Here is a 12,739-nt window from a genome sequence, read left to right on the forward strand (position 1 = left end):
TTCCCACCGAAATCCAGCCAAGGTGCAAATTTACCTAAAGCAGCTCGACCTAGCCAAGATTCTTTTCGAAAATATTATTTTATTATTAATGTTCCTGGTGCAAAATGCCCACACATAGACAAAAAGCCCACGTTATGAAAGGCCTTTCCCAATCAGTCAAAAACCGCACTCCATCACAGGTTTGTTAGCCTGTTAAACATTAACTTGTCAACTAACAGATCCAGTTGTTTATTACTGTTCAAGATTTACGCACTTCAGTAAGCCTTTGGAGGCAAGTAGCCAAAAACAACACCGGTTAAGGAGGCATCTATGCAGAAGAATCCTTTACAATCCAGCTTCCGGGGAGAAGACTACACCATTGCAAACAGTACTATGTACTGCAGTATTTCTTCATATCTGCTAGCTGTGATTCATGAAAAAATAGCCAAACATGGCTTCCTGTTTCAAGCCAAAACATTCTGATCCTTGATTCTCCCCATGATATTCTCAGGAGCAACATCAGCTAAGGGTGGACCTAGAATGCTTTATTTGGCCAAGTGTGATTAGACACACAAGGAATTTGTCTCCAGTGCAGAAGCTCTCAGTGTACAGACAAAGCAAAAGAAGGGAGAGGACCACAAAGAAGGGAGGAGGGGGTCAACCTATTTCCCAAAGCCCCAGAAGACAAGAAGCAATGGATGGAAACTAAGTAAGGAGAGAAGCAAGGAGAACTAAGGAGGAATTTCCTGACAGTGAGAACAATCAGTAGGATCACTTAACTTTGGAAGTTGTGAGCGCTCAATCACTGGAGTTTTTAAGAATAGAGTAGAGTAATGTATAGGGTAGGGTAGGGTAGGGTAGGGTAAGGTAGGGTAGGGTAGCTTAGAGTAGAGTAGAGTAGAGTAGAGTAGAGTAGAGTAGAGTAGAATAGAATAGAATAGAATAGAATAGAATAGAATAGAATAGAATAGAATAGAATAGAATAGAATATGGAATAGAATAGAATAGAATAGAATAGAATAGAATAGAATAGAATAGAATAGAATAGAATATGGAATGGAAGAATAGAATAGAATAGAATAGAATAGAATAGAATAGAATAGAATAGAATAGAATAGAATAGAATAGAATAATAGAATAGAATAGAATAGAATAGAATAGAATAGAATAGAATAGAATAGATATGGAATATGGAATAGAATAGAATAGAATAGAATAGAATAGAATAGAATAGAATAGAATAGAATAGAATAGAATAGAATAGAATAGAATAGAATAGAATAGAATTTTACCAGGAAACATAAATAGGGCAGCCTAGAAAAGTCAGTGCACTCCCAACCATACCCAAGCACCCCAAATTTGTTGGCGATGTCCATATTGCTCTCCAAGTTCATGGCGACCTAACCCTAACCCTAAGTGGAATTTTCCTCCAATGGGATTTTCCCATGTATTACAGCCATACAACATGGTTAAATACACATGGGCATTAGGTAGCACTGTTGTGTAAACTCATGGTTTTGAAGGTGTGTGGGAGGAGAAGAATTAATCTTCTGCTAACTATCCCAGATTGTTAACTTTTACACAAATCAAGAGCTATGGGTGATATAGCTTGGCCCTATAACCTTAGGTATGTGACTCATTGTGTCCTTAGTTTTGTTGCCAGATGCAATGTGTACAGCAAGCATTCTGTATTTTTATTGCATCGGATGATGCCCTAGGATTTTATGTCAATAATAAATTGGTAGGAGTAATAATAAAAGCCATATTATACAGTGATTATTATAGATAATTCTAATATAGAGCTACAAAATTACATTACAGAGTTATTCTACAGACGTGATATGGCGACTGCTGTAAAATGACCTCCGCGTATTTAGCCTAAAGATTGAATGCTGACAAGGGATCAACCAGAGAATGCATTTCATTCTGAATCAGAATAGAGCTGGAAGGGATCTTGGAGGTCTTCTAGTCCAGCCCCACCCCCTGTACCATTTCAGACAAGTGGCTGTCCAGTCTCTTCTTAAAAACCTCCAGTGGTGAAGCTTACATTGTTTCAAGACCAAAATTTGGGGTTTCAGGTTCCGAGTCAGTGAGAATTCAGCACACCTAATATAAAAGAACACACTGAAGTTTACTTAGCCCAAAATAGCATCTTTCTCTCTTACAGCATGATACGGGAATGCTGTATTTGAAAGTAACAGGCTTAGATTGTCAAGACCCAGCTGATGGGTTGATATTAAATCCACAGCTTTTGGTCCCTGAGATTTATAACCACAGAAGCTATTAGCTTAAGTAGACCAGTGAAATCCACCTGTCATTAGAAAACATGAAATAAGAGACAGCCTTCTGAGTACTAACAGTCAAGTTTTCAGGGACCGCATAGATCAACATCAACAAGTTTAATTGTAAAATGAAACAGGAACTTGAAAGCAGCTGGAGGGGAAAAAATATTAGGATGTGCTTGGAACAGCCAGAGAATCATGGCTGGTTCATAAAATGTTTTAAGAATCCAATAGCATAAAGACTAAAAAAAAGTTTATAGTGGAATTCTGGGGTTCCAGGAAATGTAGTTTAACTATTGTGGCAATAGACTTACGTTTGTGGGGTCCCCGGGGCTCTCCAAGTTTGATTGTTTTCTTGCAGACATTTCATAACCCAAGTAAGTAACATCATCAGTGCTACATCATCATCATCTAGCACTGATGATGTTACCTAGTTGGGTAATGAAACATCTGCAAGAAAAGCACCAAGCTCAGAGAGCATCAAGGACCCCTCATTTCAACCCTGAGTTACAGATATTCCCTTCTATCAACAGACTAAGATTTACTTATTGTTATTTATTTATTAAATTTATATGACACGACTCTCCTCCTAGCTTATTATGTTAGAAGTATCCAAAGTAAGTGTAGAGAAGTTCCTTATTATTGATGTCCAACATCTGAAAAGTACATCATCGCTATAATTAAGGATTCGGGACACACCCAGTCTGGGTTCCCATATTACATTTAAAACTGAGCATGCTTTAATCAAGGCTTATAAACCAAAAATGGGTGAAGCCACCCATCATGCATGAACCCAAATCAAACACACGATCAGTTAGCGTCCTGTGCCACAGACTGGAACCAAATCAAAGGGCTTTGTTTTCATTAGGCCAGAATTACCTAATTGTAACTAAAGCGTTCTGAAAAAGATCACAAGCCAGAGATATGTGTGTGTGTGAGAGAGAGAGGGACACACAGACACACACACACACACAGAGGGAGAGAGAGAAAGAGAGAGAAAAGGAGAGGGAGGAGGAGAGAGAGGGAGGAGAGAGAAAGAGAGTGAGAGAGTGTGAGAGAGAGAGAGTGTGTGTGTGTGTGTGTGAGAGAGAGAGAGAGAGAGAATGCATCTTGTAATTATTCAACCTTAGCTGCTGGAAGCAGAGAAAAGACTTTCTGCCTCTAAGGTACTTATGACATTCTGTTAAATACTGTTAATCACTGCCGTTTAATCAACTTATTAGTACTTTGAAAAAGTTTCCTTGGAGTTATGAAATAAAGGGGAGGAGGGGTTTAACGCCACATTCAGCCCAGCTGAGGAGCACAAGGCAGCTATTGATTGAACTCTGCGGAGTAAATTGGGAGACAAAGACACTTTTGTCAAGTTTAATACTATCGTATAACCGAGCACATAATCAGCAAGGTGCTAGGAGAGGCTGAGATTCTGGCATTCCCAGAAAATCTCCAGGCACACTGAAGGGTTCACAGGGCCCCTCCAGAAGCACTCGGCACCTTTAAAAAAAATCCAGCCAATTTAACCAGTTACCTTTTTTTTTTCAAGGGGAACCGGTGGAAAAATCTTTCAGCCGAACGGCATCTCCATTTACAGATTTATCTCGTAAATGGCAGAGTTTACAGCTGCACTGAAGTTGAAGCTTCTACTGCAGTTTTATGGATTGATTTAGCACACGGCAAAAATGTTTAAAGGCGCATCGCAATTGCATTCCCAATGAGCAAACATGAAACCATGTGCTCTATTTACAGATTCAAAGGTGGACTTCTTCATACAGTCAACTCATGATGGAGATGCATAGAGAAAGTCTCTGGGGTTTCCCCCTCCATATGTTTTCAGAGGACACCACTCCACAGTGTGTCACACTGTCTGTTTTGGAGCATAAGAGCTACATCCTGAAGAGAATTTTCCCCATTTATGGAGAGAGACCAGTGCACCTAAGGGCGGCATGGTGGATCAATGGTTAAGAAGCTGGGCTTGACAGCTGGGAAGTCAGCAGCCCAGGTTCAAGAGCCGAGCATCATGCGACAGGATGAGCTCCCGTCTTTGCCTAGCAGTTCAAAAGCATGCAACTAAGGTTTTTAAGAAAAGACTGGACAGCTACTTATCTGAAATGGGACAGGGTTTCCTGCCTGAGCAGGGGGTTGGACTAGAAGACCTCCAAGCTCTCTTCCAGCTCTATACTGATCGATTGATTGATTGATTGACTGATTGAGCAGAAAGTCTGTGCACACTGAAGGGTTAGGGTCACCATGATGTAAAAAAGATGTTGAGACTCTAGAAAGAGTACAGAGAAGAGAAACAAAGATGATCAGGGGACTGGAGGCTAAAACTTAAAAGGAACGGTTGCTGGAATTGGGTATGTCTAGTCTAATGAAGAGAAGGACGAGGGGTGACAGGATAGCCGTGTTCCAATCTCTCAGGGGCTGCCCCAAAGAAGAGGGAGTCAAGCTATTCTCCAAAGCACCTGAAGGCAGGACAAGAAGCAACGGATGGAAACTAACCAAAGAGAGAAGCAACCTAGAACTAAGGAGAAACTTCCTGACAGTGAGAACAATTAACCAGTGGAACAATCTGCCTCCAGAAGCGGTGAATGCTCCAACACTGGAAGTTTTTAAGAGGAGACTGGACAGCCATTTGTCTGAAATGGGATAGCAGGGGGTTGGACTAGAAGACCTCCAAGATCTCTTCCAGCTCTATACTGATTGATTGATTGATTGATTGATTGAGCAGAAGATCTGTGCACACTGAAGTGTTCACAGGGCCCCTCCAGAAGAACTCAACACTTTAAAAAATCCACCCAATTTAACCAAAGTTACCTATTTCAAGGGGAACCAGCAGAGAAATCTCTCAGCCAAATGGCATCTCCAATTACAGATCTATCTCGTAAATGGCAGAGTTTATATCCGCACTGAAGTTTGTGGTCATAGGTCATACCTGTATTTGTTAAACCAGGTCATGCCTGGTTTAAATGCCTAACTTGATATGATCCCTGCTGTTTTCTACTATTTGATTCGGTCCACAGGCCTGGTCCCCTCTCCTTCCACTTTTCATCCATTGGTGTTGATCTTGGGAAGAGGTACACCATATATTAAACTTCTGGAAGGGCAGATAATTCATGAGAAATGTTCTCTCTTAATTCCTTACTATTATGGAGCACGATGAAAATAGGAAATAAATCGGATAGGAATACACAACACAACATCAGCCACACGCTACACAGGAGCTAAGGAACGTGAGATGTTGGCAGATGATTTGGCCCAAGTCTTCCTTCCCCAATCTACAATGCCCAAAAGCTTCAGACAGCACGCAAGGGATTCTGGGAATTGTAGTTCCTCAGCATCAGATGCAACAGAGCTTCAACAGCCTTAATCTAATCTAAAGTTGTTCATAGCACGTTCTATCGCAGTGGTTTTCAACCTGTGGGTCGGGACCCCATTTGGGGTCAAACGATCATTTCACGGGGGTCGCCAAACAACGCAGTCCACCATTTTTTCCCCCTTTTCCTTAGCTGTACTACTCCCTTTTATTCTATTGGCTTTTGAAAGCCAATAGAATAGACTCTCTTGAATAGAGTCTAATCCTATTGGCTTTCAAAAGCCAATAGGAATTGTCCAGGCTGTCTCTGCCCTGCTGAGCCCGCCAAAAGTCCCAGTCTGCAAGCGGTGCTGCACCAGTTGAGTAGTCCTCGACTTACGACCGGTTGAGTAGTCCTCGACTCACGACCGGTTGGGGGTCGCGGCATTAAAAAGGTTGAGAACCACTGTTCTATCGTGATATAGGTCCCATCACATATGGTTTCCTTAGCCCGGGGAGACAGCCATGCTGTCTCAGGAATTCTGGGAGTTGAAGTCCATGAGTCATAAAAGAGCCAAAGTTGCCTACCCCTGCCTTAGCACATCACGTTGCTGACAAGTTGTCATCTTCTGTTCATATCTACTAAAGAGGTAAAGGTGACTCAGGGCAACTACCCATGAATACACTACCTCACACTGAAACTCCTGCACCCTTATCCTCCACGTAGAAGACCCCCATTTTCCAAGCTATGGCATCTAACAGGACCATAACAGTTTCGCACATTGGGACAAGAATCCGCACAACGTGAATTCACAAACAAAGGTGAATTTCTTCCCGAGCCACAGCATACTGTGGCTTGCTTAGTCTGTGCAAAGAAAAGAGAGAAGATTGAAATAAGTCCGTTGCCAACAAATCAGGTCCAATAGAAGGAGGTGTCACGTTGGCTCAAATACACACACACAGAGAGAAACACGGAGTAGATGCCTTGGAAATACGGATCTGTGAGAAAATGTTTGCACGGAGATTGTCAGGGTTGGATTTCCTTGGCTCCTGATCAGCAGTTTAATTATAGTAATTTTTCACTCCACTTAAAGTGCTCGAGATAAGCCCGGCAATAGCAAAATCGCCTCGCTCGCTCGGTTTGACCCCCCCTTCTTTTTCTCTTTTATTCTTCCATCTCTCCTACCTCCTCCAAATATCCAGAAAGATACAGAGGGAAGAACAAACTACTTGCCCCAGGAAAAAACCAAATGTTTTGCAAATATATAGCAAAGCTGCAGGCGTTTTTTTTTTTTGCAAAAACTAAGCTCCCAAAAGGAATTAACTCTAGGCATGCCTACCAGCCAAAGTGATGAGTCTGCAAAATGTTGTTAAGCAGAACTGCCCCAGGGCAGTTAAGGACACTCTGTAGCCCGTGAAAACCAGCCACCAAGTTTTTCTCATTTTTATAGGTAGCATAATGTACATAAAATATGTGTAATGAGCATGTAGTCCTAGACCAGTGGTTCTCAACCTTTCTAATGCCGCGACCCCATAATACAGTTCCCCATGTCGTGGTGACCCCCAACCACTTATACATCACCGGGTGCCAGTGGTGTGGCCAAAGAAAAGGGGGAAAAAATGGCGGACAGCCTTGTTTGGCGACCCCCGTGAAATGGTCGTTCGACCCCAAATGGGGTCCCGACCCACAGGTTGAGAACCACTGTCCTAGACGTACAGCCACAACTGTGCCCAAAATCTCCTTGGCCAAGTGAAACAGTTCTTAAGGGAGTTTTGCCCCATTTTACGACCTTTCTCTCACAGCTGTTAAGTGAATCACTGTAGCTCTTAAGTTAGTAACACAGTTGTTAGGTGAATCTGGCTTGCCCCATTGAATCTAGCTTGTTGGAAGGTCGCAAAAGGGAATCACGTGACCCCGGGACACTGCAACCGTCTTAAGTACATGCCAGTTGCCCAGTGTCGGAATTTTAATCACGTGACCCTGGGGAGGCTGCTATGGTCGCAACTGTGAAAAACGGTCATAAGTCACTTTTTTCAGTGCCGTTGTCGCTTTGAATAGCCACTAAAGAAACTGCGGTAAGTCAAAGTCTACCTGTATGTAATATTATATAAATTAATACATTAGTACAGTTCTCAAAATGAGATGGCTGGATGGAGTCACTGAAGCAGTAGGTGTGAACTTAAATGGACTCCAGAAGATGGTAGAGGACAGGAAGACCTGGAGGAGCGTTGTCCATGGGGTCGCGATGGGTCGGACACGACTTCGCAATTAACAACAACAACAACAGTTCTCAACCTTTCCTTCACCATGGACCCCCCCCCTTTAAATACCTTTTGTGGCCACGGAGGCCCAAGACCTAACTCAAGATTTAAACAGTAACCTTTTTGTCAAGCCTTCATGGACCCCCCCCCGTGACATTGTGGGCCCCCCAGGGGTTCATGGACCACAGGTTGAGAACCACCGCATCAGTACATATTAACTGTTCTTAAGCTGGTGTTCCTACAATAAATCCTTAATGAGATCAAGTTACGTTTTTGCCCTATGCCTGCCCGTTTTTCTTCTTGGGATCCCACAAGGTTTTTTTTGGGGGGGGGGAGGTTGAAGCAAGGTCTTCCTGGTCACCTGAACCTGGAGGCCAAAATGGCTTTTGCTTACAGAAAGTTTCCCCCCCCCTTCCACCTTCAAACAAGATTTACTTTGTTAACCTAGCTAGCTCAACGGCTCAACCCACCTTCCACGCTGTAACTGTAGACTGCCACTGTTGACCTTTCCATTAGGTTTTCATCGTGGTGCCAACTCACAGCCATTCTCCCCATGCCAAAATAGGGCTCCGGTTTCAAGGACGGCATTTCCTGGGGATCCATATAATTTAATAACGTCAGGTTGTAAGATGTTCTCTCTTCCAGGACAGTGGAGTCACTCTTTGGGACCGGAGAAGGGTTTTGATCTTGCAAAACAGCTTCCATCTCGGTAATGTTAGGAGCGTAATCTTGATTCCCGTCCCCGAGGGGTGAATTCTGCATTCCGGGTGTCTCGGCCAAATCCCGCAAACTCAGCAAAGATTCTCTCTGCAAGTAGTCATTCAGCCGGAGGAAGGCTTTACAAGCCAGAGATATTTCAGGATTTGAATAGTTGATGTCGTAGCCTTCTGTAGGCCACGGGACTGTAAATAACCTTGTGTTTAAATATTTGTAAGTGCACCCTGGGTTCCCAATTAATATACGAGACACGGGGGTAACAAAATCCTTCCCTTTGATCCTTACAAGGTCTTGGAAGAAACAAACATGCTTTCGCAAAGTGGAAAAGGCTGTCTGGACTTCTTTGTGAATGTCTCGAGGGATCTTTTCGGAGTTCTTGAGAAGAAGTTTGGAATATTTAGTCTCCCACTAAAAAGAAAAGGAAAAGATAAATCATTCTGATATATGTTTGATGCTTATGCTGGAGGGAGCGTTGTATAGAAAGATTTCAACTGAATTACCCATCTGATCCTTTGTCTACGGACATTCTCAGTCATCCAGGTCATGGTTGTTCCAAAGGTGCTTCTTTTTTCAAAAGGCAACTGGACTTATTTTGTTTTTCCTTGAAGACGTTTAGCTTCTCATACAAGAAGTTTCTTCAATTCAATTTCTTCTTCTTCTTCTTCTTCTTCTTCTTCTTCTTCTTCTTCTTCTTCTTCTTCTTCTTCTTCTTCTTCTTCTTCTTCTTCTTCTTTCTTCTTCTTCTTCTTCTTCTTCTTCTTCTTCTTCTTCTTCTTCTCTTCTTCTTCTTCTTCTTCTTCTTCTTCTTCTTCTTCTTCTTCTTCTTCTTCTTCTTCTTCTTCTTCTTCTCCTTCTCCTTCTCCTTCTCCTTCTCCTTCTCCTTCTCCTTCTCCTTCTTCTTCTCCTTCTCCTTCTCCTCCTTCTCCTTCTTCAGAACTGAAGAAGCTTCTTGAATGAGAAGTAAATGTCTTCAAGGAAAAATGAAGAAAGTCCAGTTCCCTTTTGAAAAAAGGACCTTGGGGACATCTAATCCTTTGGAAACTGCTCAAGTGCCCTCTGAAAACCCATGGATCCATTAGAGACCTTGGGCTAACTGATCTACTAGGACTTCCTCAATGAAGAGAAGGATCACCACTGTGAAACGCCATAGAGAGGGATCTGTCCATGTCAAGACGCCAAGCTCAGTGGACATCTTCCCCAAATTTTCAAACCACACTGCTTCTGCCCCAAGATGGAAAGCAGATCTTAAGTGTATGACCTTTTATGTGCATTGGGCCTTCAACAGGCTGACCCCAGTCTAGGGTTGCAGTGGATAGGACACAACAGATTTCTCCTCCAGGGAAGGTGGGTTGATATCCTCTCCATATCATCAGTTTGAGGAGCTACACAAACATACCAATATTTAGGTGGAGCAGCTCTGGCAGGAAAAATAGTAGGTTAATAGCAAGACTTTTTGTCCCACCAGGTCCAATTGCACAAACGAGGTCTCACATATGGCTATTTGCAGAATAGTGCATGCCAACAGGAGCCCCACAGATAACAACAGCAAAATAGCACTTCCTCATGGGTAGTTGCCCATATCTCTCCGAAAGAATCAGACAAGTGCCAAAAACAACTGCACAACGTAACAGAACATCTAAGCGAAAACATGGCCCACTTCTTTGGAGGTCATAACATCTCACTCTTCCTGTTAAACACAGGAGCTAATCTTGTCAGACGTATTTCTTAATGCCAGCCAAGGAAGAGATAATGGCAGATGCTGGCAGTCATTAAACCAAACTTGACTGATCTTCAACAGTTAAGATTTGAACATTTGAACTAGATTGTGATATTTCTCTGTGTCATATATGTGCGTGTATGTGGGTATGTGCAAAATGGTATTGTTTTGAGAGCTGAATGCAACGAAATTTCATTTTAATGTATGGTGATTAATGTACATTTAAAGTGACAATAAAGTTTCTATTCTATTCTATTCTATTCTATTCTATTCTATTCTATTCTATCCTATCCTACCCTACCCTACTCTACTCTATTGTGTTCTGTTCTGTTCTCTATTCTATTCTATTCTGTTCTGTTCTATTCTATTCTATTCTCTTCTCTATTCTGTTCTATCTGTTCTCTATTCTCTATTCTATTCTATTCTATTCTCTGTTCTGTTCTATATTCTCTATTCTATTCTATTCTATTCTATATTCTGTTCTATCTGTTCTGTTCTGTTCTCTTCTATATTCTATTCTGTTCTATTCTCTATTCTGTCCTATCTGTTCTATATTCTCTATTCTATTCTATTCTATTCTATTCTATTCTATTCTATTCTATTCTATTCTATTCTATTCTGTTCTCTATTCTGTTCTGTTCTCTTCTATTCTCTATTTGTTCTCTATTCTCTATTCTCTTCTATTCTAGTAAGTAGCTCACTTTTGGGGCAATTACTCAACATCCTTGCTAGACAAGGAAGTTGAGAAAATATCCCAGAAGGCGACACTGGCCAGCCAGTATTTATATACTAATTGTGACTATACAGGTACTCCTCGACTTACCAGTTTGTTAAGTTACAACGGCTCTGAAAAAGTGACATATAATTGGTTTTCACAGTTAACAACTATTGCAGCATCCCGATGGTCACATGATCAAAATTCAGACACTGACTCATGTTTATGAGAGTTGCAGTGTCCAAGAGTCACTGGATCCCCTTTTGCGATCTCCTGGCAAGCAAAGTCAATGGGGAGACCAGATTCACTTAACCAAGTTGCCTATTTAATAATTACAGTCATTCATTTAGCAGCTGTTTCAAGACAGGTCATAAAATAGAGCAAAACTTACTAAACTGTCTCGCTTAGCAACAGAAATTTGAGGCTCAGCTGTGATCGTAAATCGAGGACTACCTGCATTGTCCCCGAAAGAAACTTTACTTTTAAATAAGATACAGTATCTTTGGACTTGTGAAGTTAAGCATCCTATTAATACATCTTAAATACTGCCTGCCTGGTTTCCGTGCTTTAAAAGAAATCTTTTTTTTTTTTTTTTTAAGAAAAGAGTAACTAAGGAGTCCTTGGTGCTCTCTGAGCTTGCTTGTTTTCTTGCAGGCATTTCATGACCCAAACTAGGAAACTAGAATGTTTCCTAGTTTGGGTCATGAAACATCTGCAAGAAAAGATGATTAGGAGACTGGAGGCTAAAACATACAAGGAACGGTTGCTGGAATTGGGTATGGCTAGTTTAATGAAGAGAAGGACGAGGGGGGACAGGATAGCAGTATTTCAGTATCTCAGGGGCTGCCCCAAAGAAGAGGGAGTCAAGCTATTCTCCAAGGCGCCTGAAGGCAGGACAAGAAGCAACGGATGGAAACTCATCAAGGAGAGAAGCAACCTGGAACTAAGGAGAAACTTCCTGACAGTTAGAACAATTAACCAGTGGAACAACCTGCCTCCAGAAGCAGTGAATGCTCCAACACTGGAAGTTTTTAAGAAGAGACTGGACAGCCATTTCCTGCCTGAGCAGGGGGTTGCACTAGATGACCTCCAAGGTCCCTTCCAACTTTATTATTACTAAAACAAGCAAGCTCAGGGAGCACCAAAGACCCCCCTCATTTCAATCTTGAGCTGCAAATATTCTCCTTCAAAAGAGGAAATGGAAACATATTTCTAACGCATCATCCGAAAATACCAATCAGGCTTCTTCCATTCTCTAGCCAGGCATCCTGCTTTGTCCTACATGAGGAAAACATTAAGAGATCAGAAGACAAAAAGAGGTTGAGAGAAAAAGAGAGGAAGGGGGAAAAAAACGAAAGAAAGGAAACACACACACCCCGAGCTCGTAGTGGCCATTCTTACTGATTGAAGGAACAAAAATCACGTCTCTTCTGCTGCTATCTCCGACAGCTACTATTAAAAGTCGCCCCGCTTTTTTGCACAGATCAAAGCAGCCCTAAATGAATCCCCCAAAAACAAAAAAAGCATACAAAAGTTTTTCAAGCTTAATTTTTTTAACATGCCCGTTATCCCAGAACAACATTTAACACGCTCAGAGCAACCTGAGGTCAAGTGATATATTTTTAGCTGTCTACAAATCATAGACAGCCTGTTTTTGTTTTTCCTTTCAGTCAAGATGACCTTGTCACTCAAGCGACAACGGCAGCCCCACAAGATTGGCCAAGCCATCTTTGGCCAATCGAGGTGCCGCTTCAGTTCTCTGCGGGGAGATAATAACA

General features: G+C 41.9%; 1 protein-coding gene across 7 annotated transcripts in view; it reads right to left on the reverse strand.

Annotated features, from left to right (window-relative positions):
* The window catches only part of FTO (FTO alpha-ketoglutarate dependent dioxygenase), a 211,034-nt gene that overhangs the window by 163,054 nt on the left and 35,241 nt on the right, over window positions 1-12,739 (reverse strand). For all 7 annotated transcript variants that reach the window (XM_039352395.1, XM_039352394.1, XM_039352391.1 and 4 more), the window contains exon 3: window positions 8,283-8,937. In XM_039352395.1, the coding sequence (XP_039208329.1) occupies window positions 8,283-8,937 (655 nt within the window). The remainder of the gene's footprint in view (window positions 1-8,282; window positions 8,938-12,739) is intronic.

Source organism: Crotalus tigris, unplaced genomic scaffold (assembly GCF_016545835.1).
Source record: "Crotalus tigris isolate CLP2741 ecotype Arizona unplaced genomic scaffold, ASM1654583v1 scf7180000018432.44079421565:4894166, whole genome shotgun sequence".
NCBI lineage: Eukaryota > Metazoa > Chordata > Lepidosauria > Squamata > Viperidae > Crotalus > Crotalus tigris.